This window comes from Hylobates moloch, unplaced genomic scaffold (genome assembly GCF_009828535.3).
Source record: "Hylobates moloch isolate HMO894 unplaced genomic scaffold, HMol_V3 SCAFFOLD_3, whole genome shotgun sequence".
Classification (NCBI taxonomy): domain Eukaryota; kingdom Metazoa; phylum Chordata; class Mammalia; order Primates; family Hylobatidae; genus Hylobates; species Hylobates moloch.
In genome coordinates this window covers 29,952,035-29,973,765 of record NW_026652278.1, presented here as the reverse complement: position 1 = coordinate 29,973,765, position 21,731 = coordinate 29,952,035, and the positions used below count along the sequence as shown (strand labels likewise).

The 21,731-nt window shown below is 54.4% G+C and overlaps 1 protein-coding gene and 1 long non-coding RNA gene across 5 annotated transcripts in view; one reads left to right on the top strand and one right to left on the bottom strand.

Moving 5' to 3' along the window:
• SH3PXD2A (SH3 and PX domains 2A) overlaps positions 1 to 21,731 on the bottom strand; it is a 286,817-nt gene that overhangs the window by 23,226 nt on the left and 241,860 nt on the right. For 3 of the 4 annotated variants that reach the window (XR_009212713.1, XM_032178540.2, XM_058436046.1), the window contains 5 exons: positions 16,372 to 16,485; positions 11,770 to 11,853; positions 6,474 to 6,591; positions 2,125 to 2,462; positions 852 to 901 (listed from right to left, as the gene is read on the bottom strand). Coding sequence is in view for 3 of the 4 variants with exons in the window: in XM_032178540.2 (XP_032034431.1) it covers positions 852 to 901; positions 2,125 to 2,462; positions 6,474 to 6,591; positions 11,770 to 11,853; positions 16,372 to 16,485 (704 nt within the window). In the remaining variant the exon portion in view is untranslated. The remainder of the gene's footprint in view (positions 1 to 851; positions 902 to 2,124; positions 2,463 to 6,473; positions 6,592 to 11,769; positions 11,854 to 16,371; positions 16,486 to 21,731) is intronic. The other variant, XM_032178549.2, reaches the window with a different exon arrangement.
• The window catches only part of LOC116483984 (uncharacterized), a 28,689-nt gene continuing 23,153 nt past the window's right edge, over positions 16,196 to 21,731 (top strand). The window contains exon 1 of the long non-coding RNA XR_004252412.2: positions 16,196 to 16,432. This is a non-coding gene — a long non-coding RNA (uncharacterized LOC116483984). The remainder of the gene's footprint in view (positions 16,433 to 21,731) is intronic.

Below are 21,731 nucleotides of genomic sequence, written 5' to 3'. Positions count from 1 at the left end.
CCAGCCCCCCATATACATCATTTCATTTCATCCTTACAACAGCCCTAAGAGATGGCTAGTACTGTCCTGTCTGACAAATAAGGGCACTGAAGCTTGTAGAGGGCAACTGGCTTACCTACAGTCTCTCCGCCTCTAAGTGTCAGAAGTGGAATCCGAATCCATGCCTGGCACTTGAAGACCCACTCTTTCCACTACATCCCACTGCGTCTACTAACAGTTCTTTGTTCCAGGGCTGTCAGCCTGCCACCAGCATCGCAGGCACCCCAAGCCCTGGCCCCTGATGTGTATCTACCTGCCCGAGGGTCTGGACACCAGGAAACCCCACCCACATGAGCCAGGGACCCTGGCAGTGTTAACCTCTTGAAGCTGGGGCATGAGCCAGTGCTTGCAACTCACACTTCTCCCTGGAAGACGTTCACTGATCTGCCCTCTGCCCTCCCAGACTCTGCCATCCACCACCTCCACTGGGCATTCTTGACCAGGGAAAGCTGAAAGGCTTCCAGGCTAGCATGGACAGCAGCCCCATTTCCAGCCCCTGGCAATGCCCTGGCTGGACACTTTTGCCCGGCAGTCTAAATGTTTATGTCTGCCAATGCAGTGGCTGGGATGGATTTATTTAGCTTTGGAGTGCAGTGTGTTTCCGATTATAAACTGTCCAGCCAGGCCCCCAGGAAGGCTGGGATCTGTAGACTTCCCTCCCTGCCCCTCGCCCCACAAAACTAGAAGCCCCAGCAGGGCTCTGGAAAAGCCCTGGATCAAGAGGCTCTGCCGCAAGATAGCCAATTGATTGGGTGGCTATAGTGCATCCACAGAAAAGGAAGGAAAGGGGAGAATAAATTCAGTACACATACCAGGCTGGATTCTCTGCGTGGTGGAGGTCTTGTCCGTAGGTTCGGGGAGCCTAGAGGAAGAGACACGGCTTCAGAAATCCTAGTCAGACGATGGGCAACAGTGCCCATACCTGCCTTCCCTAGGTGAAACTAACTCCTGATCCTTCAAGTTCATGCTTTTGCTCAGCCTTTATGAAGGACTTGACACTCTAAGTCACTGTGGGCACTGTGGTTGGTTTTTTCAAGGGGAACTATAGACCTTTACCTTGGCTGTGCTTCCAAGGGATCTACAAACCCTCTAAAATTATGTGCGCTTTTCAAAATGTGCAGCTATGTGGGCATTTTTCAGGGTAACGGGTGTATAGATTTATCAGATTTTCAAAGTTAGGAGCAGAGACCATGTCTATTTTTTGCTTACTATTAAATCCATAGAAGCTAGCATAATGCCAGGCAAGAGGAGGTGCCCAATAACTGTTTCCCAGCTGGTTCCCTAAAAGATTTCAGGCACAAGAGCTAACTTAACCCAGTGGAGCTAAACTAAAGAAACAGCTTTCCTCCAGATTTTAAGAATGGCTGGACACAAACAAAAGCTAGTCTCCTGTAACACAGAAGTTTTAAGCCTCAACAAAAGGCATCATTGGGCCAGAGATGGAGGGTGCCAGACTGCCTGGAGTCTCCTGAGAAATGAAGGTGATTCTCGAAGAACGCACTGTTGAAACTGCCTGTGTACAGTGGTAAAACCTTAGCTCCCAAGTCTCTTAGGTTTCCAGTAACCAGTGGAAAGTCATAGGGAAGGAGCTGCTAAGGCCCAGAAAGACGTTTCTCTACAGACTGTCACTCCACAGGGCAGCCCTGCATATAGCACCCACATTCAACAGTCCAGGGAAATGTGTTTTTTTGATTTTTTAAAAAAGTCAGCTATACATCATCTATCTTGATTTATAAAGCCTTTACCATAAGGAAAAGAAAACATTTCTTGCTCTTGGAACGCGTGTATCTGTAGAGTGACCATTGCTGGCTCTCCACTAGAGAAGGAGGGAACGCTACCACCCACATCCTCATGTGATTTAGCTTCCGTGGAGCAGCTGGGAGCAGTTGAGTCATCAAACTCCTCTGCCTTCTCCACTCCTGTGATGAGCATGACACAAGTTGACAGAGTAAGGGTCAAAGGCCAGTCTGTACCCAGGAGGAAAACGCCATGAGGGTCCTTTGCACCCCCCTGGCTTTCATGGCACCCATGCCCATTCTCTAAGGAGCTTTGCAGTGAGGACCTAGAGGTCAGCGAGGCTCTTACTGATCTGGGCCCGCTGAGGGGCAATCCTGGCCACAGCTGGAGAGCCCTGGGCCAGCCTGGAGACAGTCCTGTCAGGAACGCCCACGGCGCTGCCATTGGAGGCATTGCAGAGGATGGGCAGGCTGATCTCCTTCTTGGCAATGGGGGCCTCGTGGCCCTCGCCTTCGGCTGGTGGAGTTTCCTTGTCCCCAGATGCCTTCTTGTTCAGCAGGTTGCTGATCTCCATGATGTTCCCGATGATCTCCACTGGGCCGGCCAGGTTCTTCTTCCGGGTTGGCAGGTCATCCTTGGCCTTCTTCAGGTAGGATGCTGGCGCCCAGCCCTCTTTGCCCAGGTATCTGTGGGGAGGAGCGGGATGTGCTATCGTTACAGCACTCTGACCTCACACCCCACTCCCAGGCCCTAGGATCCATCTGGCCTTGCCCAGTGGTGCCTTCCCTACCATGTTCTGCAAGGCTTGGCAATCCCACTACTCTGAAGAGAAATGGCACCGACGGTAGGTGGAAGAGACACCCAGAACACCAATTCCCACTGCCCCCTCTCCATGTTCCTTTTTCTTTGCCTGATCCCTCTTGGGGTGGGCTCTCATGCTCTGCAAAGTCAGGCAAACATGGGAGCTTGGGATCAGATTTATCAACTTTTGGATTGCCCAAAGGAGGACTTCATAATGGCCTGCTACTTCCGAGTCAGTTGAGGATAATTAGAGAGATAAGAAATGAGAAGGTGTGGATGTGGTATGTAGAGGTAAATGGCCTGTAGGGAGGGGAGGTATTATTAGAGAGGGAATTGACTCCAGAAGGTGAGAGTCAGGCAGTCTGAGTTCTAGTCTGTGGTACCTTGCACAAGTCCCTTCCCTGGAGCTCAGTTTGTGTCTCTTTTGCAAGATGCAGGGGTAGAGTTGCTGCTAAAAATGTACCCAGAAGGACAGACACGTTGAGATCAACTAAGATGTCTCCAACATCTTAGTTGGAATGGCTCCTCCATGCCAGATGACTGAATGGGAGAGCTGTGGTGCCACTGCGGGGAGAGTAGGTGGATCCTCTATAGACTGTCACAGACCAAGTTCACAAACCAGGCTAAATTTACTGTAGTGGAACAAAGATGCATTATTCAATAAGTGATTTGGGGCTGGGCGAGGTGGCTCACACCTGTCATTACAGCACTTTGGGAAGCTGAGGCAGGAGGATCGTTTAAGGCCAGGCTGGGCTGCATAGCAAGATCTCATGTCTACCAAAAAAAATTTTTTTTTTTTAAATTAGCTGGGTGTGATGGCGCATACCTGTAGTCTCAGGTACTTGGGAGGCTAAGGTGGGAGGATTGCTTGAGCCCAGGAGTTTGAAGCTACAGTGAGCTATGATCATGCCACTGCACTCCACTCTGGGAGACAGACCCTATCTCCAAAAATGTAATAAGTGATTTGGGGAAAACTGATGACCCAGTTAGGAAAAACAAGTAAGACAGACACTGGCTTTATACCATATAGCAGAATTAAAAAATAGAAGATTGACATAATGTTGGGGGTTGAGAAAATCTAAGTGGGGCTCCAAAAGCAGAAACCATAAGTGAAAAGACAAAAGCACATGACTAGATAAAACTAAAACCAAAGCAAAACAAAAACAAAACAAAAGGAAACAAAACCAAAAGCTCATAAACAAAGGCAAAAGGCAAATGATAGGGCTGACTTAATTTCTGGTGATTCGATGACTTCTGAAAACAAGCTTTTCCTTTTTTCCTCGTGGCGTTGAGTTTTCACCCAAACCCATGGGGACTTCACTTCCTGGTCCAGTAGTCGCTGGCCAGTGCCCCCAAGTCTGGGTTGCAATGTCCCCATCTGCTCCCTGGGACACATATGGCTCTTTGGAATGGCTCCTCCACACCAGATGTCTGCACACCCCCTGTCTTCCTGATCTGACCTTGTTCTTGGGCACTCATTAGGTGGGAGAAAAGGAATATGAAAGCTGAAGTTCTTATCAACATGTCTGAGCTTTGCAAGAAAGCTCAGGTAGGAGGTGGCTTCTTACGTTCATGTCACAAAAACGTGCAGGCAGGCTGAGCCAAGCTCACCTCCCCAGGGATTGGGAGGCAGAGGTGAGTTAACATGTAGGTAGGAGTCAGGGGCCTGTCTTGGCTCCCTGATACAATGGGTGCAAACAGAAGCACAGAATTTTAAGGGTGGATGGGAGCAACGAGTAAAAATACCTAATCTTATGTGAGCCAACAACTACGGCTCAGAAAAGCAAGGGGGTCACACAGTGAGCGCTTAGCAGCATCTGGCCCAGAGCCTGGTGCTCTTGCATCTCAGAGAAAAGACAAAGATGAGCCCACTGGCCCTCATTGACGGTTTTTCTACAGGGACACTGTAGAGCTATGGGGAGAGGGGGCTCATGGAGGTGACGGTCAGGCCTGCTTAGGGCCCCGAGTGCTCCTATTTGTGTTCCTTCAGCGCTACATGGGTAAAATTAGATTCCAGGAGGAGAAATGCAAGGGAATCAGGAGTGCTTGTGTGTGTCTGGGTCCAGCTCTGCTCACATCTGCTTTCCAGCTCTGGAGAATGAAATGACTCCAGCGGGAAGCAAGCTGGAAAGGGCGCGACGGAGAGAGTGCGAGGTTGTGTGTGTGTGTGTGTGTGTGTGTGTGTGTGTGTGTGTGTGTGTGTGTGTGTGTGTGTGTGTGTGTGTGTGTGTGTGTGTGTGTGTGTGTGTGCAGGGGTTGGGGGAGGAGAAGAAAGACAGGAAATGAGGATCAACGTAGAGCCTGGAATGTTGGGAAATAGCATATTTAAGGGGCTGTCTGGCAGCCTTCTTAAGGTGGAATCTTTTCAGCTGGGTTTTCTCAGTCCAAGCTCCTGCTGGCTGTAAGACTAGGCCATGGGGACAGGAGCGGACTAGAAGCAGCTCAGAGTGACTTTGTTGGTCATTTTAGAAAACTAAAAAATAATAATAAAGCAGCCTTGTAGATAAGCTCCAGGCAAGTGAGCTAGGCCACCAGCCTGCCAGAATGTTTCCTGGCTTTCCCATGTCCAACTCATGGCTGGTGGATTATTGGGTTGGCTCTAGTTTCCATTGCTCAGAGAACATAAAAGTCTAGGGGCAGTGGCTTTGGACAACACACGTCCAGATGCACAGTCCCATCCCGCCCAAAGGGACAGAAAGGGACATCTCAGCTCTCCTGACTGATATGTACCAGGGCTCCGGGGTGGGGCGGGGGCTGCAGTGCGTGCCATGGAGCCATGTTCCATCAGGTCAGACTAAGGTGCAATCTCCATATGGCCAGTGACCTCAGCATGGACTAGCCTTTAATGCCATCATGTTGTACCATGTTCTGAGCAACTGTCCCATGAGTACTCACATCACCTGGGGCACATTGGTGCCACTGCACAATCCTGTCCTCTCTGTGGGAGACCACCTAGAATGCATGTCCTGCCCACAGTGGGTCTGGGGTCCCCAGAGCCCAAGGATATAGGACTATCCCTGTCAGCTGGGTAACTGGCAGAGAAGAGAGAAGGTGGGCAAAGTCATCACAGGTGAGCCAGTTTCAAGGGCACCAAAAGCACTTACTGAGATCAAGTCTCCTGGAGCATTTCTTGAGAGCAGGGGTCCTGGAAGGGTAGGTCTTGGCCAGGTAATGGTGAGTGAAACCCACGGGATTGTTTGCTTCCAGAAGGTCAGGAAAGACCCCACTTCCCTACCCACACCATTCAATAGGATTCTAGGCTGGGAACTGTGATTAGGCCTGGGAGAGGGGGCGGCAAGAGAAGGAAGAAGCCTCCAATGGCCTGAGCCGAGGCCTGACTTCTGCTCCAGCCCTTGCAGCCAGCCCTGCAGATTGGACAGCCAGTCCCCATCCACCAGGGATGCGGCTGCAAGAGGCCTGCATCTGCGCCTGCCCCCGCCCCCAGCCCACCTCCCTGAGTACTGAGCCTGGGCAGCAGAGGTTGCCTGCTGGGACCTCAGCAAGGCCTGCGGATGCCAGTGCTCCAGGCAGCGCTAGCTGCAGAGCAGACCAAGCAGCCAAGGCCGGACACACAAAACCAAATTCAGATGTGCTGAACTCTCTTGGCAGATACGTGGGAAGGGATTGCACCACAGCCTGCAAGCTGAGCCGGGGGCCTCTGTGCCCCGCTGGCTGTGGCTCAAGCTCTGCTTTATGCGTCCCAGGAGAAAATTTGCAAGATGAGCACTCTCTGGTTGAGCTATTCAGCTGTGCAGAGGTGCAGCAGCCCAGCCCTGTGCCGCGGGCACAAAGCTGTCAGTATCTACCTGCTGTCAGGTGGCCACGGCCACTTTGCACTCTGCCCGGGGCCCAGGTGGGCGAGAGGCATCTCATTCATACATGTAAGGGTTCCCTACCTGATATACCACCAGCCTTCCAGATTCTTCCGGATCACCTCCACTGTGACGCCCTTCTCAAAGCCAATCTCGTCCTTGCTTTGGCTGGTGTAAGGCTGCACGGTGACATACTTCTCCTCTAGGGGTGGGAGCAAGAAAGCAAGATTATTTGAGGTCAGGATGCAGGTCCTGCTTCCTGTCCCCTCCTCCTGCCCTGGCCTGGCTTTTGCTCAGCTGCTTGCCAAGAAGGTGCAGTGGGTCAGCTCTGGCTTCTCCAGGGGAGGGAAGGACCAGACCCCAGAGGTGGCAGCAGGGAGACCATGGGAGCAGGGGTCACTGCTGCTCCCAGTGTGTGCCAAAGCCAGCCAGGACCCAGGTTGTCAGGCAAGGCCCTGGGAGTGGGGAGTCGGCCCTCCCAGCCTGATAATGGCAGCCAGGCTGCTGGGACCTTGGAGTCCACAGGGCTCAGGAGCTTGCTGGGCCGAGGGCAGGATTAGGAGAAGCAGGCCCCTCATGAGGTGTCCTTGCATGCCTTGAGGCCCCATGGCATACCGCCTCTCCTTGAAATGTGCCGTTTCCATCTGTGTCCCAGATGAACTCTCGTCTCCCTGCCCCCAGCTCAGCCTCTTGCATCCTTCCTCTGTCTGACCTTCAGAGGTTCTAGGGACACCTCCTTGGTGAAACCTTCCCTGAGCACCCAGTTCATCCATTGACACCTGGTCATGTAATCTCCCAAGAGGAGTCTATGGAACCTAGGTCTGATGGGAGTGGTTATATGTGTTAAGACAAGGGTTCGATGGCCAAATGAGCTTGGAAACACCAAGCACAGCACAATCAGGCAGCACCCTGGGGCCCTTATTGGGCCAGTTCGCCCAAGCGGCTTCTGCAGGAGAACATGCTGTGCCAACCACGCAGCCAAGGCCCAACCCTCTGGAGGGCAGCCTGCTCTATTTTCAAGGATGTCACTTCAGGGTCTTGCCCAAGGTCTTCCCGAGGTGCTGGGAAAGAAGTGCCTTGTAGACTCTCAGGAAGGCTTGGGAGGGCGGGTGTGGGGAGAGTGGGGCACCACAGTGCCTCCCCTGGTTTCTGTCAGCCTCTCTCCTGGCAGGAGGCCTAGGTGCCTCCCGCTTGGGTCCTTGATCAGGCTTCCAGGAAGGTGTTTCTTCCATGCCTCCTGGGGTTCAGCTCTCCCTGTCCCAGGAAGCCCCTGATAGGTAGACCCCAGAGCTGAGTACTCCGTGGCTCTGCTCCTAGCTGGCTGGCTAAAGAGTCCCTGCCTCCTGGCTGAGACACTCCATAGAGGACTGCTCAGGGTGGAACACTCCCCACCTCACCCTCTGGGGGAACAGGAGCTGAGACAGGAGGAGGAAGTAGCAATCTGGCCATGCCCTTCCAAAGGGTCACCCCGAGCCAATGTTGTCCTCTCTGGCGTGGGTGCTCCCCAGGGGCTGAGACAGTGCCTGGCAGACAGCGAGAGACTGTTGACTGCATCACGACCAGGCAAGGCAGAGCAAGGGTACTGATGGGAAGCGCTGTGCGCTCAAAACAGCAGGATGCTGGAGCAGACTGCTGGCCTCTGGTCTCTGGGACACCCACCCCTCCTGGCTCCCAGCTGTGATAGCCACCCCCTGGGCTCCTTGGCTGGACGCTGACGGGCAGCCTGCCTAAGACTGGTGGCCATGGGGGTGGGAGGCAGCTGCGACCCCAACCCCCAGCTGTGGGAGGGCCATCTGTCCACTCTCCCCTGGATTATCAGGGCCCTGTCTGCAGCCCTGTGCTGAGCCAAGATAGCAGCTCCCTTTGCGGGTGGTTGTGGCTGCCCTGCCAGGCTGTGAGGACAGAACTGATGGGCTACTAGCCAAATTCAAACGGCTGCCCAAAAGCAGGAGGAGGTTGATGACCCATGGGAGCCTGCAGGATTTTTCAGCACGCCCTTCTCTGCTGCAGAACTTGGTCAGCATCGACTCAGGGAGGGCCTTACTCCTGGAGGCTTTCAGATTCCAACCCAGCCATGCTTCGGACTGCTGCCAAGGCGGCCTGAGAACCCTGCCCAGCCAGATTCTGACTCGGCCCTTTGAGAAGTTCAGGGCTCCACAGTCCAACTCTCTCCGCTCTCCTGCCTGCTTCTGGTTCTGCTCCATTTTCCAGTAAGGCATGGCAAATCCCGGCCCAGCGGCGGCCAGAGGGGCAGCGCCAGGCTCCGGGAATCCAGGATTCTGAGGTTAGGATGAGGCGAGGCCTGGGCTTCACATTTTGCCTTTGTTCAGCTGGGCTATTTTTAAAAGTCTGTGGTTCGAGCAGGAAGCCATCATTAAGGTTTTCCTAGGCAAGGTTGCATTTGCAGGGAAAAATGACAGCCCTTCTCGTGGGAAGATCAGAGGAGCCCTGCCCTGCTTCATGGCAGAGAACAAGGTCTAGACCATCATGTGGGCTCAGCCTCCTGGGCGACTAGGGCCCAGCCCCAGCCTTCACAGCCTCCCGGGGTGCGTGGAAGACAGAATCCTGTGGGCCATGTACGCTCAGGCTTTCTCCTGACCTCTTGGGGGTGGGAGCAGAACCAGGGATATCAGTTCTGGCTGGTAAAGTTGAGCTGCTCCTGCAAAAGGTTCTTGGGGGTCCTGGGGCTGCAGCAACCACAGATGTCCAGGAGTTCACGTGCTGCTGGTGAGAGCTCCTGGATGGGAGGCTTGTCCTGCCCGGGTCACTGCACAGGTTGCAGGGATGGGAACCCAGAGCCCTCTTCCCTGGCAGGGCTAGGCAGGCAGACCAGGTCTTCCCAGCTCCTGGGTTTCCACCCAGTTGGCTCAGATGGCAGAGGCATGGACTTTCCATGTGGACACAGGCCTTGTGGGTCTCAGGCCTTCCAACTCACAGGTGTCCCAAGGAAGAGAGACTTGCTTGGGCCACAAACCCCATCTGGGGGCGCCAGACAAGAGAAGGCCCAGACAGACGGACATGGCCTCAGCGGGCAGCTGCGTGATTCAGGGTGGTCAGGGTCTTGGGAAGAGCTGTCCCGTCGGAAATGGGGTTGCGGGAAGGGAGGCTGTGAGCTCCAGTGGGATCCTCAGGGCTTCTGGGAAGCAACTGGGGCTGTGAGCACTGACCACGCCACCAGGAGACAGTGGCAGCCTGCCCTGGGGAGGGCTGGCCAGGCGGTCAGCCGGGTGGGTGAGGGGGACAGGCCTGCTTTGGTTTTGGAGGCAGGGGCTGGATGCCCTGTAGTTTCCAAACCACAGAAGCCTCCTCTTCCCCAACACTTTCCCCTCTGTCAGCAGTCTCCCCACTCCCTTCCTGCCCCCACGACTTACCCAACCCCACTGAGAGAGGCCTTTTGGTTCCAAGGGCCTGGCTGGCTGAGGGAACGGGGAGCAGAGGCCGTGGGGAAGCTCCGCTTTTCTCTTGTCTAGCTCCTCCACAACCTGCAGCCTGCCTCCCCCACCAGCTCTGCTGTTTGCAGCAAGCGTCTCCAAGCCAACTCTCTGCAAGTTTTTCTTGGCTGCCTGGTTTAACTTAGCCCATCAGGCTGAGGCTGGGAAATTATGTTGTTTAGGTCTCTTATTTAAGAGAGAGAAAGAGAGAGAGCAAGAGCTGGGGGCTTATATTTGCTTAGGTATGGGTGACCAAGAATTAGGCATTTCATTGCATATTTGTGTCTCCACATATCACTGTATGTCTGTGACTGGCATATAGGTGGTGCAAAGCGTTGTGTGTATGAAGCTGTATGTGCCCTTGTGAGTGTTGCTGCGGAGGAATGGGTGGCGTATGTGTGTATGGTGCGTATGTGTGTGTGTGTAATGATTTTGTGACTGTGTATGATGCATTTGTGATGGTATAAACAGAAGACACATGGCATGGTGTATGCGTGCCTGCATAACTGGAATTGTGTATGTGTATTGTGAGTGGCTGTGTGCCTGGGACTGTGGATATGTGGGTGTCGGGGAGGCTGGATATGACAGGGCACACAGTCATATCTGTGGCCATGAGGGCTGCGCGTGTCTGTGGGGTTGTGGAGATGGTCGTGTTTGGGGCTCAGGGTGCAAGGGTGTTTGGAGCCAAACCTTCATCCCTGCCGCGCATTTCCAGACCTACGTCCCACTCTCCTTTGCCACCTATGCTTGAACTGCGTCCCAGCTTTAGGGTGGCCATTGCTCTATGTCTGGCCTGTTCTTGCTATTCCTACAACTTGGCCCCCAGCCCTGTGTCAGCCCACCGGGTCCAGCCCAGGCCCTGCCCTCAGGACAAGCTGGACTCCTCATGGCCAGTGCTCTGTGCCTGACGCTGAGCCAGCCATAGGCTGTAGCCACCTGTGTCCAGGCTTCCTGCTGCTTTGGGCCTGGGGCAGACACCAAAACATGCTCTTACGGTCATTTAGAACCAAGCTGTGAGGGTGGGGGGCACTGGGTGTCCCCGCTTCCAGAAAGGCCAGTGTTTATGATACACCCCTCTCTGTGCTGTCACTGTGGGAAGCACACACACCCTGCTCCATGCGGGGCTGGCCAAGCCCTGGCCCGGGGGTCTGCAGATGTTTAGGGGTTTGTTCAGCAGCCCAGTCCTGGGGCTTTGTTCCACTCCCTTACCTCCCAAGTTCCTGGATGCTAGAAAGATCCTGGGCGAGAAAGCTCTAAACCCACAAACATCTGACCAGCCCATGTGCCAGGCCTGGGGGGGGGCTCCCTGGACTCCCCTGGATCAGGCCCCTCCTGAAGCCCCAGCAGTTACTGCTCCTGGCTGGACCTGACCCTCAGCAGAGCCTGTTGGGCTGCACCCTGGTGCCAGGCTGGGTCTGGCTTTGCTCCCTTTCTAGTTTCCGTGGAACTGGCAGGAGGAGCATGAATGTGAGCCAGTCCTTCTTTCTGCTTTGTTCCCAAGAAACTGATAGAACAACTTTGGCCGAGGGAGCCTTTTCTCAGAGGACAGGGGCCATGAAGGATGGGGGAGTGGGATGGCCCGAGCAGAGGGCTAGACACGCTTAGCTCCTTTAATCTGCAGCTTCCAGGGCCAACGTGGCCTTTCTTAAAGACCTGAGACCCCCTTGTCCCCCTCCTCAAGTCCCTGTACTTTTTCAGGGAACCCACAACTGTGTTCCATGACCCTCATACCCAGGATGTTGACAAAGCCAGAGCCACCCCCAGTGCCACCCCAATTCCCAAGCAGGCCCACCCCACACCAGCTGCAGTAGGTGAGAAAAAAGCCTGGCCCATGAATCTGGGTGAACGAGGAGGCCACAGGGCAGAGAGCAGAGCCCAGAAAGAAAGAGCAGTGTTAGCGAGAGACAGGCGGTCGCTGCGAGGGAGGAGAAGCCAGCTCCCGCAGTCACCTCGGCTGTGCTGCCTGTTGACCATCCCGCCCAGGGTCCACCGGCGATCCAGGCGCCGCAGATGGGCCTTGCGTCTCTTGGACACTGGTGTGGGAGATGGCGATGGAGCATGCGGCCAACAGCAACCGGCGGAGAGAATGGAGATGAGGATGAGATGGGATGGGGGGTGGGAGGAAGGGGCACAGGGAGGGGAGGCCCACACTTCCAGGTCACCATCACACGGACTGAACCAAAGGGCACGCCCCTGTTGGATGGGGCAGATATGACAGGTCATGGTCAGCACACAGGGAAAAATTCAACCAAACTCCACAACGTGTGCCCCTGAGCCTAGGAGTGGGCTAAAGCCTTTAGAATCCCAGCACCTTAGAGAAAAGAGGGTCCCTAGCTCCAGCCCAGTGCAAGGCAGCCCCTCAGCTACAGCTCCAGGGATGGTGAGACCAGTGTCCCTCACTGCTGGGCGGTGCTGATTGCCAGGAGGGTGTGGGGTCCTGCAACATCTGAGCTTATGTCCACTCGCTCACTGAGTACTGATTGTGAACGTGCTACCTTGGACAGGCACCACGCTTGGAAGAATCAGTGTGCCCAAGAGAGACTTTGATCCCTTCCTTGCGGGGCTGAGAGCTCTCGCCATTCTGAGAACTTTGCCCTGTGTCTCTGCATTCCCAGGGCCTAGCACAGGGCCGGGCACACAGCTGGGTCCCAGGAAGCACCTGCTGAATGGAATGACACAAGGGTGGGTGCCAGAGGCCCTGGCTCTGCTCCTTCTCTCAGGCCACCCATCAGAACATCTGATGACAGGGGCCCCCCTCCCCAGCTTCTCACTGCTCCTGACCCCGTGCCCTGAGCAGCATCCTGCACTGTTCCTCTGGTGGCTGCTGCTCGGCTCTGAGCCCCCTGCACCCTCTGCTCAGACCCCAGCTCCGGATGCCTCTGTCTTCCTGTGAGACTCCCAGATGGAATAGATACTGGACCAAGGCTCCAGGGTGCCAGCTGGCCTCATTTCCTGGCACCACAGAAAGATGCCAGGCTGCCTGGGTCTGGGGGTGGGAGGGGGGCCAGTGGCTAGAGTGAAAATAAAACTGTCCCAGACCACTGAGGCCCTGGGAAAGCATTTGCTTTCCTGGAAGGAGAGGGACCTGTCTGATCTGCCTCTTATAAGGAGGAGGGCTGGACAAAAGGGTAGGAGGTGTGGACTCCAGTCCAGGCCCCGCTGCCAGCAACCTGTGTCACTCTAGGAGGCCGGCCATCCCTCTAAGCCTCTCTTTCCTCATCTGTCTTAGAGTGACACCATCTGCCCTGGCATGAGCCTAGACAAGGGGCTGAAAGGGCTGTGGGAAACATGAATCAGGTCCTGTGCAAGGCCTCCTGGGGGGGTAGGGAGAGGTGGGGGAGGTGTGTAGGGCTTCTCTGCAGAGATGAAGGGGTTCAGCTCATGGCGAGACCAGAGGCAGCTTTCACAGTAAGGTGTTGATATCAGCATTTACTCTGTGTGCCAGGCCCAGTTTAAACCATGTACAAGGATCATCTCACTTGGGCCTCGCAAAAGCCCTATGTGGTTGGCATCTTACAAATGGGGAGACAGAGGCACAGGGCTTTAAGGAACACTCCGTGTCAGGCAGCATGTGAATCCAGGCAGTTTGGCTCCAAAGCCCAGACTCTTAGCACACACTCTACACCCTGAGCTATTGCTCTTCCCCTAACTCTGCTGACCCCTGGGCTGCCAAGCCCTGGGAAGAAGGGGATATGGGGAGGGGACAGGGTCTGGGTGCTGGGGGATCTGCTCACTAGTGGGGTACACACGCTCGGTACAGCAGCACAGAAGACCGTGGTCTGTTCCGCATCTCCCAATATGCGCCCACTCTGGAGGAAGCAGGTCCATACTGGTAGATGTGGGACACAGGAGCAAAGGCAGAGACTTGGGTTCTGGTCTTGGCTGTATCACAAACGAACCCGAGGGCTTGACAGAGGTAACACACCTCTCCTGGTTCACTGAAGCACCCTGCAAATGTCAGGCTTGGACCCGCACCTCTGTCAGTGGGCAAGAAAGTCTCATCTCCCACCCTTACTACCATACTGAACTCCCACAGCACACCTGGGTTCAAGAGCAGCATGAACATACACCAGAGTGTCTCATGATAAGGACATACCAGAACAGCCAATCATCTTTTCTTCCCAAAGTAATGAAGCATGAGCTATTAGGAAAGCTGTGATAGGATGCAGGCTTCCAATTTCTGTCTACAGGGCTCAGGGCACCTGTAATGGGATAGCCATAGTGCTGGGGTAGAGATGGCTGGAGAGGGAACTAGGGTCGGCCAATCTCTTGGCCAAGTGGCTGCAGGTGCAGAGAGACTAGTGGACACACCACAGCAGCTGGGGCCTTAGGCCCAGGGGACCAATCCCTGAGCCCTTCTGTAGATCTGGGTGGGAAATGCCCAAGATGTGACGGTGGAATCCATAGCTATCCAGAAGTTGCCAGGAGTATTGGCACACAGGCCCTGTCAGAGGCGTGCAGAGGAACCTATTTTAGAATCACCCTGGGCACGCACGTGCACGCGCACACACACACACACACACCCCGCCTCTGAACGCAGAACCTGCACTGGCTGCCTGATTCTTCCTCCATCGAGATAAAAATCCTGCACGACCCACTACTACTTGTTCTGCACGCAAAGCACCTGCCTTCTGTTCCAACCAGGCTGGCATCTGTGCTCCACGCCTCTCGGGCACTTTCCTGCCCTGGCCTTCTCCCCACTCAGTGCCTAGGTCCTCCATAATCAACCCAAAAGCTCCGCTCTGACCTTCCTGGTGTAGCCTTTTCAACTGGGGCTCTGATTTATACACGCATTGCCCTAGAGCTGCCTGTACTGCTTACAAGCAAAATGCTTCACAGAGAGTGTGTGTGGCACAGCAGTGAGGACAACGGGACAAAGGAGGTGGGCTAGGGTCCAAACCTGATAAACATCTTGAAGCCTCAGTTCCCACAGCTGGAAGGATGGGGATGGCCATAGCCACAGGGTCCTCCCAGGGTAGGGGCAAGGGCATTTCAGGACCTGGTCTAGCATCTGGTACTTTGTGAGCTCCTGCTGTTTTTGAGAGGCCCTGGCATGCCCTGTAGAATGTGGAACTAGGGGCTGGGCACTGTGGCTCATGCCTGTAATCCCAGCACTTTGGGAGGCTGAGGTGGGCGGATTGCTTGGGGCCAGGAGTTCAAGACCAGCCCGACCAACATGGCGAGACCCCGTCTCTACTAAAAACAAAAATTAGCCAGGCGTGGTGGTAGGTGCCTGTAATCCCAGCTACTCGGGAGGCTGAGACGTGAGAATTGCTTGAGCCCGGGTGGCAGAGGTTGCAGTGAGCTGACATTGTGCCACTGTACTTCAGCCTAGGAGACAGAGCAAGACTCTGCCTCAACAACAGCAACAAAAAGAATGTGGAACTAAGTAGGAGGTGAGGCTGGGGACTGCAGGCATGTGAGACCAGACCTAGCTCAGGGGCCAAGACTCCCCTGCTGCAGAGGTGCAATGGAACCAGATGGGAGACAGGTGCAGGCTTGGCCCCAGGGCTCAGGGAGCAGCCCAGCCTAAACATGCGGGCCCTTCCCAACAGGGCCTCATCCCTGGAAACCTGTCACAGTGGAAGCACATGGCAGGGGCCGAGGCTCTGGTCAAGGGGCTGAAATAAAGCCTCAACATAGGAGGAAGGGCGAGGCCCCAACCGCCCGCCGAATAACCGACATTTAGGGGAAGGATGAATAAGGAGCTGGCACTTGGCGGCTGCTTACTTTGGCCTGGCAGCAGAAAGCAGGCCTGGAGGTGGCCCGAGCGCCGGGTAGTGGCCTCGATCCCTCTGGCTTTCAGACACATCCATCTGGACCATCCCCACTAACCATTAGGGAAAGAATTCCCGCAGCCAGGCCATGGGAGGCTTGGAAGCCATTAGGAGCAGGCAGCCAGGAACTGGGGATGGCACAAATGGACTGGGCTCAGGCAGCCTGCTCTAGGGAGTACAGAAGCCACAGATAGGCCCAGGCCAGTGCTGGCTTAGAGGGCAGGGGCAGGCTCTTTGAAATGCAAGGAGAAAGACCCTGAAAAACCTCACAGAGTAGTTTTTAAGTGTTTGGAATTAAAAAAGAAAAAAAGAAAAAAAAAAAAAGGAAGGGCTGGGTGCAGTGGCCCACACCTGTAATTCCAGCACTTTGGGAGGCCGAGGCATGTGGATCGCTTGAGCCCAGGAGTTTGAGACCAGCCTGGCCAAAGTGGTGAAAGCCTGTCTCTAGAAAAAGATACAAAAATAAAAAAAAAATAAGAAAAAGGGGGGTGGGTGGGAAAACAAACCTCATGAAGCCAAAGCTAATCAGAGAGGCTGACTGTGTAGGGGTCTGAGCCATCCCTTAGTTCCTGAGCCCCTGAGACAGAGCAGCAGGGGTCGGACTGGGGTGGGAGGTGAGCTTTTGGGCCAGCCTTACTGAGATGGGATCCCAAGGGAGGAGGCTAGGATATGGCTCAGCTCACTTTAGGGGTTCTGTTGGTTCTAGGGGAAGAGTGAGAGAGCTGCCTCCAGAGGCCGCGTTGCTCCCTGCCCCTTGGACCTGCAAGCCCTCACCTTCTCCAGTCTTGGAGGTGTTGATGTCGGAGTCATCCCGAGTACCATTCTGGGCCTCCAGGTAGGTGGCAGGGACCCAGCCCTGCTCCTCAGAAGTGCTCACGAACCACCAGCCTGCAGGGAGGACAAGAGAGAACAGGACTGTGAGAGACTGCAGGGTGGCAGGGGCGGCTCGGGGGCCAGGAGGAGGAGGGAAGGAGAGGCACAGGAAGCAGAGCACGGAGCCAGACGGCCTGGGTACCCAGCAAATGCCTGGCCCAGCTCCAGCCTTGAGGAGCCTGCGTCTGCTCTAAGGCAGAAACGACCAGCACACTCCCTGAGAAGTGGGACCAATAAACTGTGAGCCACACTAACAAATGTCTGATGGAAAATGAAATAGACACAGTGATATGTCCAGTGTGTGAAAATTCATCTTGCAGGAAAGGCCAAGGGAGCTCCGGCCATACAGAGAGACCATTTGTGGTCTTTCAAACCCATTAGGATGACTGGTTTGCCTGGAGCTTGGCTGCCTTCTCAGCTTTCAAACTAAGTGCCTCACAGACAGTCTCTAACAGTCAACGGTTGCCTTTTCCCCGTCACGGATCAGTGGTACCTTCGCATTGGTGCTACTCACAGCTGCCCTTTTAGTGTGTTCACGTTTCAGTCGCAATAAGTGGGCACTGCATCCTCACATGATGCTTGATGGTCTTGGCCAAGTGACAAAGCCTCATTCATCTTATTTGTTCATTCATACAAAGTCCTCTGAGCACCTGGGCCTTGGGACTCCACTAACTGCCTTTGGTCCCTTCCGAGAAGGTCCTCTTCACATGGTCCTGTCTTCCTCCTCATCCCTTCTTCCCTGATACTTCTTTGCCCCCAAAAGTAATTAGGTACTGATTCTCTTTTCTGCTCACAGCCCAGTTCTCCATTTCCTGTCTGGAGAACTCAAGGCTTCTCCCTGGGCAGCGCTTGAGGCCCTGTCACCATCCACTGCAGTAAGTGGCCGCCCAAGGATCTAGAAGGCATGTTGGTGGGAGGAGGCTCTCAGGTACCCCCAGGTGGGCTCAGCACTGGGAGGTGGAGAAGGCTCCGTGATGGCTGCTGTGAAAACAATGGAGAGGGGGGAAAAACTGCCAGGTACCACTGCACAGTCGTGGGAAGACCTCAAGGACTTAGAACCCCAGCTCATCTCCTAGGTCTTCAACTAGGTCCCCACCGCCCCATATGACAGGTCTGGGCTTGCAAACAGCCAGCAGTCTAGTCCTGAATGCCCTCTGTCTCCTACCCTTTCTGGGGAGTTCCACAACCCTCTGCTTGCAGCTCTGCAAAGCCCATGAAATGCCCTGGACCAGGAGTCTGGACTCTTGAGGTACAGGCCTATGTGGCTTAGGGGCCTCAGTTGGGTCACTGCCCTTTTACGGTCTCAGTGTCCTCCTATCTGGAAAGGGGTTACCTCTGAGCTACTGGCTCAAGCACCATGATTCAGGGCCCTGCGGGCTGCCTGGACAGCCCACAGACTCTGTCCCTCTCTGCCTGGGGTGAGAGACGAGAGGTAACAGGATCACTTCTGGAGAACCCCCGGTCAGGCCCTCTTGCTCCCTGTGCCCATCTCCCTCCCCTAGGCTCTGCCAACCCTGGAGACCACAACCTTCTCTTATGACACAACCCATACACACCTGAGAAAAGGCAGCCTGGGCCAGTGAGTCACAAGCCATCAGAGTCAGGAAGAACTGGGGATATGCCCCCACTGCAGGTGAAGCAATGCCACCGGTCCAATTCCTCTACCTCCTGCTTTTGCTCCAAACCCTGTGTCTCCCAGATTGCCCGCTTCTCAGACTGTCCATGCCCGGGCCACTTACTGCCACGTTTATTTCATAAACATGTACATCGGTGAATGAGACACTGTGGCACTGAGGGGCTGCTGAGCCTTGACTGGAGCCTAAGCAGGCTGGCCTCTAACCCCTACACTCTGCTGCCTGTGTGGGACCAGGATAGGCAGGCAATCTCCAGGGTGAGAAGCCCACACCAATTCTCAGGTAAACTCTCTACCCCTGAGACCTCCTGCACTGGGGACATTGGTCTGAGGCTGGAAGAGGGCAGGCGGGCATCGTCGGCAGGCTGGATAGTTCTCTGGATCACAGAAAAAGGTAGGTACCTCTTACGAGCGAACAGCTGAAGTCACTGAGCAGCTCGTGCTGACAGGCAGGTGCTGGAACCCACTGGTTGGGGACAGGGCAGCAGCCACTGGCAGGTCAGAGACTTCTGGACACACCACTAAAATTTATCATCATTTCCCTGGCCTGTGGGGCTGGAGGTGATTAGAGCACCAGACATCTGTACTCACTCAACTTCTGGGTGATGAGACTGCTTCCAGGTGGCTTGTAATTATGGGAACTCAGGAAGGGTCCAGACCATGCTTGGGGCATGCAGTACCCTTGAAAGCTAGCTACAGCGGGCAATGGATGCCCACACTGGGGCCAAGGTCAGGCTGGAGGAGGTGGACTTTGGCACCTAGGGAGCCCCTACCTGACCTCTACTTGCACCTTGGCTGTTCTGACATTTGGATAAACAAGAGGCGCCATTCCTTTCACATTCGGCTATTGGGAGGAAAGCCAGTAGGACCCATTCGTTGACATGGTGGAAGGGGTTTCACTGTCTACTTCCCTGGACCCAGGAAAAGCCCAACCTTCACTAGCTAGTCAAGGAGTCCGAGGGCTCTGTCTCCATGAGAATGCCCAGCAAGCTTTCCCAACAAGCTGTCCCTTTACAGAGACATCCAGCAGAGGCAAAGGGCCTAGGCCGTTCCACCTGGGGAGAGGAGGGGAGGAGCAGCAATGGATGCAGGGAGCATTTCAGCTGCCTCATTGCCCTAGGCCTGGAGTGGGTACCTGCCTTCGTTCCCTCTGCCCGATTCAGGTTGGGAAAATATTACAGAGGCTTGCATGTCAATTTCCCTGCCTTTTGCCTGAAGGTGGCTGGGGGTCACCGTCGTCTTGCCCACAGCCACTTGCACATTCTGAACCCAGCATGGGGCACTGAAAGGGCTGCCGGGAGAAGCACCACCATCCTCCCTGATGCCCAGGCCACCATGGTTTGGTTGCTCAGAAGCTGTGGCTGATGGAGGCCCCAAAGCAGCCAGAGGGCATAGACTTTGCAAGGGGCTCTGCCTGGGATGTTTTTCCCCCTTCTTGAGCCTCTGGGGGAGTACTCTCAAGAACCCCAGCAGCCTCTGCCAGGAAGCACCAGTCCCAGCTGTTCTCCCACAGACGCTGGCTATTGGTCACAGAGCAGGACTGCATGTCATGTGACCCTGCCTCCTTTATCATAGACATGGGCACATCTGGCCACTCATCTCTTGATTAGTCTGTCATCTCTCTGCACACTGTTGATGGTTCCAAGCAAAGCCGCTCAGGGGCTTTTTTAGGAGCAAACGTGCGTGCTTTGATGATCTAAAACTTGAGTCCCACAAAACTCAGGAATTGCAGGGGGCATATGGGGTGAGAAGACCTGAGAATTAAGTCAATAAAGCAGCAGCAGAGTCAAGAGACAGAGAGCCAGAAGCACTGGCTTGTGCCTGTAATGTCAGCTGCTTGGGAGGCTACGGTGGGTCACTTGAGGCCAGTTCAGCCTGGACAACATAGCAAGACCCCCACTCCCTTCTCTTAAAAAAAAAAAAAAAAAGGAAAAAGATAAAAAAGAGATGGAAAGTGATTCAGTCCTGATTTCCATCATTTGGGCTCCTGGTTCCAGATGTGCTAAAGCTAAGCCATCCCATTAGACTTCCTAGCTACAATGAGTTAACAAACTTCCTGCACCGTTTACCTTACAGGTAAGGTAAGGGATTACCCCTTATCCACATGGGATACATTCTGAGACCCCCAGTGGATGCCTGAAACTGCAGATAGTACCAAGCCCTTATGTGTACTACATTTTTTTCCTATACATACATGCCTATGAAGAAGTTTAACTTAAAAATTTAAGGCCAGGAGTTCAAGACCAGCCTAGGCAACAAAGTGAGACCCTATCTCTACCAAAATTTTTAAAATTAGCCGGGTGTAGTGGCACACACCTGTAGTCCTACCTACTTGGGAGGCTGAGGTGGGAGGATCGCTCGAGCCCAGGAGCTTAAGGCTGCAGTGAGCTATGATCGTGCCACTGCACTGGAGCCTCAGTGACAGGGCAAGGCTGCCTCTAAATAAATAAATAATTTATAAATTTAACAATAAATAGAAATTTACAAGTTAGGCACAGGAGGTTAACAATAATTAATAAAATAGAACAATTATAACAATATGCTGTAATAAAAGTTATGTGAATGTGGTTTTTCTCTCTCAAAATACTGTAATATTTTCGGACCATGGTTAACCTCAGGTAGCTGAAACCATAGAAAGCAAAACTGCAGATGGTTGGGGGGACTACTATATCTGGAGCTGGGTTTCAATCATTTGAACAGAGACAGTCCTCGCTGAGCCACCCCTAACAATTGCTAAGCATCATGATTGAAGGTCCCCCATCGCGAGCCAAATCTGAGGAACAAAAGTCAACCAGGCACCTGCTGCCACAGACCTCAGGAGGGAAGGACGGAGCCCACCAAGCCATTCTGGGCATGTGGTCACTCCCCAAATTTCTGCACACCAGGATGTAACCCCCAAGAATCCCAAAGAGCTGTCACCACAATTCCCAACTTGGAGTCACTTACAGGAGGCTCTTGAAAGCTGAGGCTCTCACATGCCTTTGCAGGTGCAGGTTCTAACGTCAGTAGTGGTCAGGTGGGGGTGGCTCATGCCTGTGATCCCAGCACTTTGGGAGGCCAAGGTGGGAGGACTGCTTGAGCCCAGGAGTTCCAGACCAGCCTGGGCAGCATAGTGAGATCCCATCTCTTAAAAAAAAATGTTGATAGTGCACGGTTCTGGTTCCCATGTCTCATCCTGACACTTCCCGCGCTAACCACCCTAGGTGGTGGTATGTGTCTGTGGTCCCTGCTACTTATGAGCCTGAGGTGAGAGGATGGCTTGAGCACGGGAGGTTGAGGCTGCAGTGAGCCGTGATCATACCACTGCACTCCAGCCTAGGTGACAGAGCGAGACCCCACCTAAAAAAAACCAACCACATACCCTTGTCCACACCTCCCTCAGCACACTTCCTCTCCACCACTGCACTCTCAGATCTTGTGGGAAAGAAAACGGTGCCTCTGCATGCATTGGAGGGGAGCCTGGAAGCCCCATGGGGCTCACTAGCTGATGCCTGAGCCCTTCTGGGGAGCTGGGCCACATCCAGGGGTTCAGGTTTTGCTTGCTCCTCAGTGGTGCACCAGTGACTTTGGTCAGGAGCCCTGGTTGCCACAATTGACGTCTGAGCTGCTGGCACCTGGCAGAGGCCTG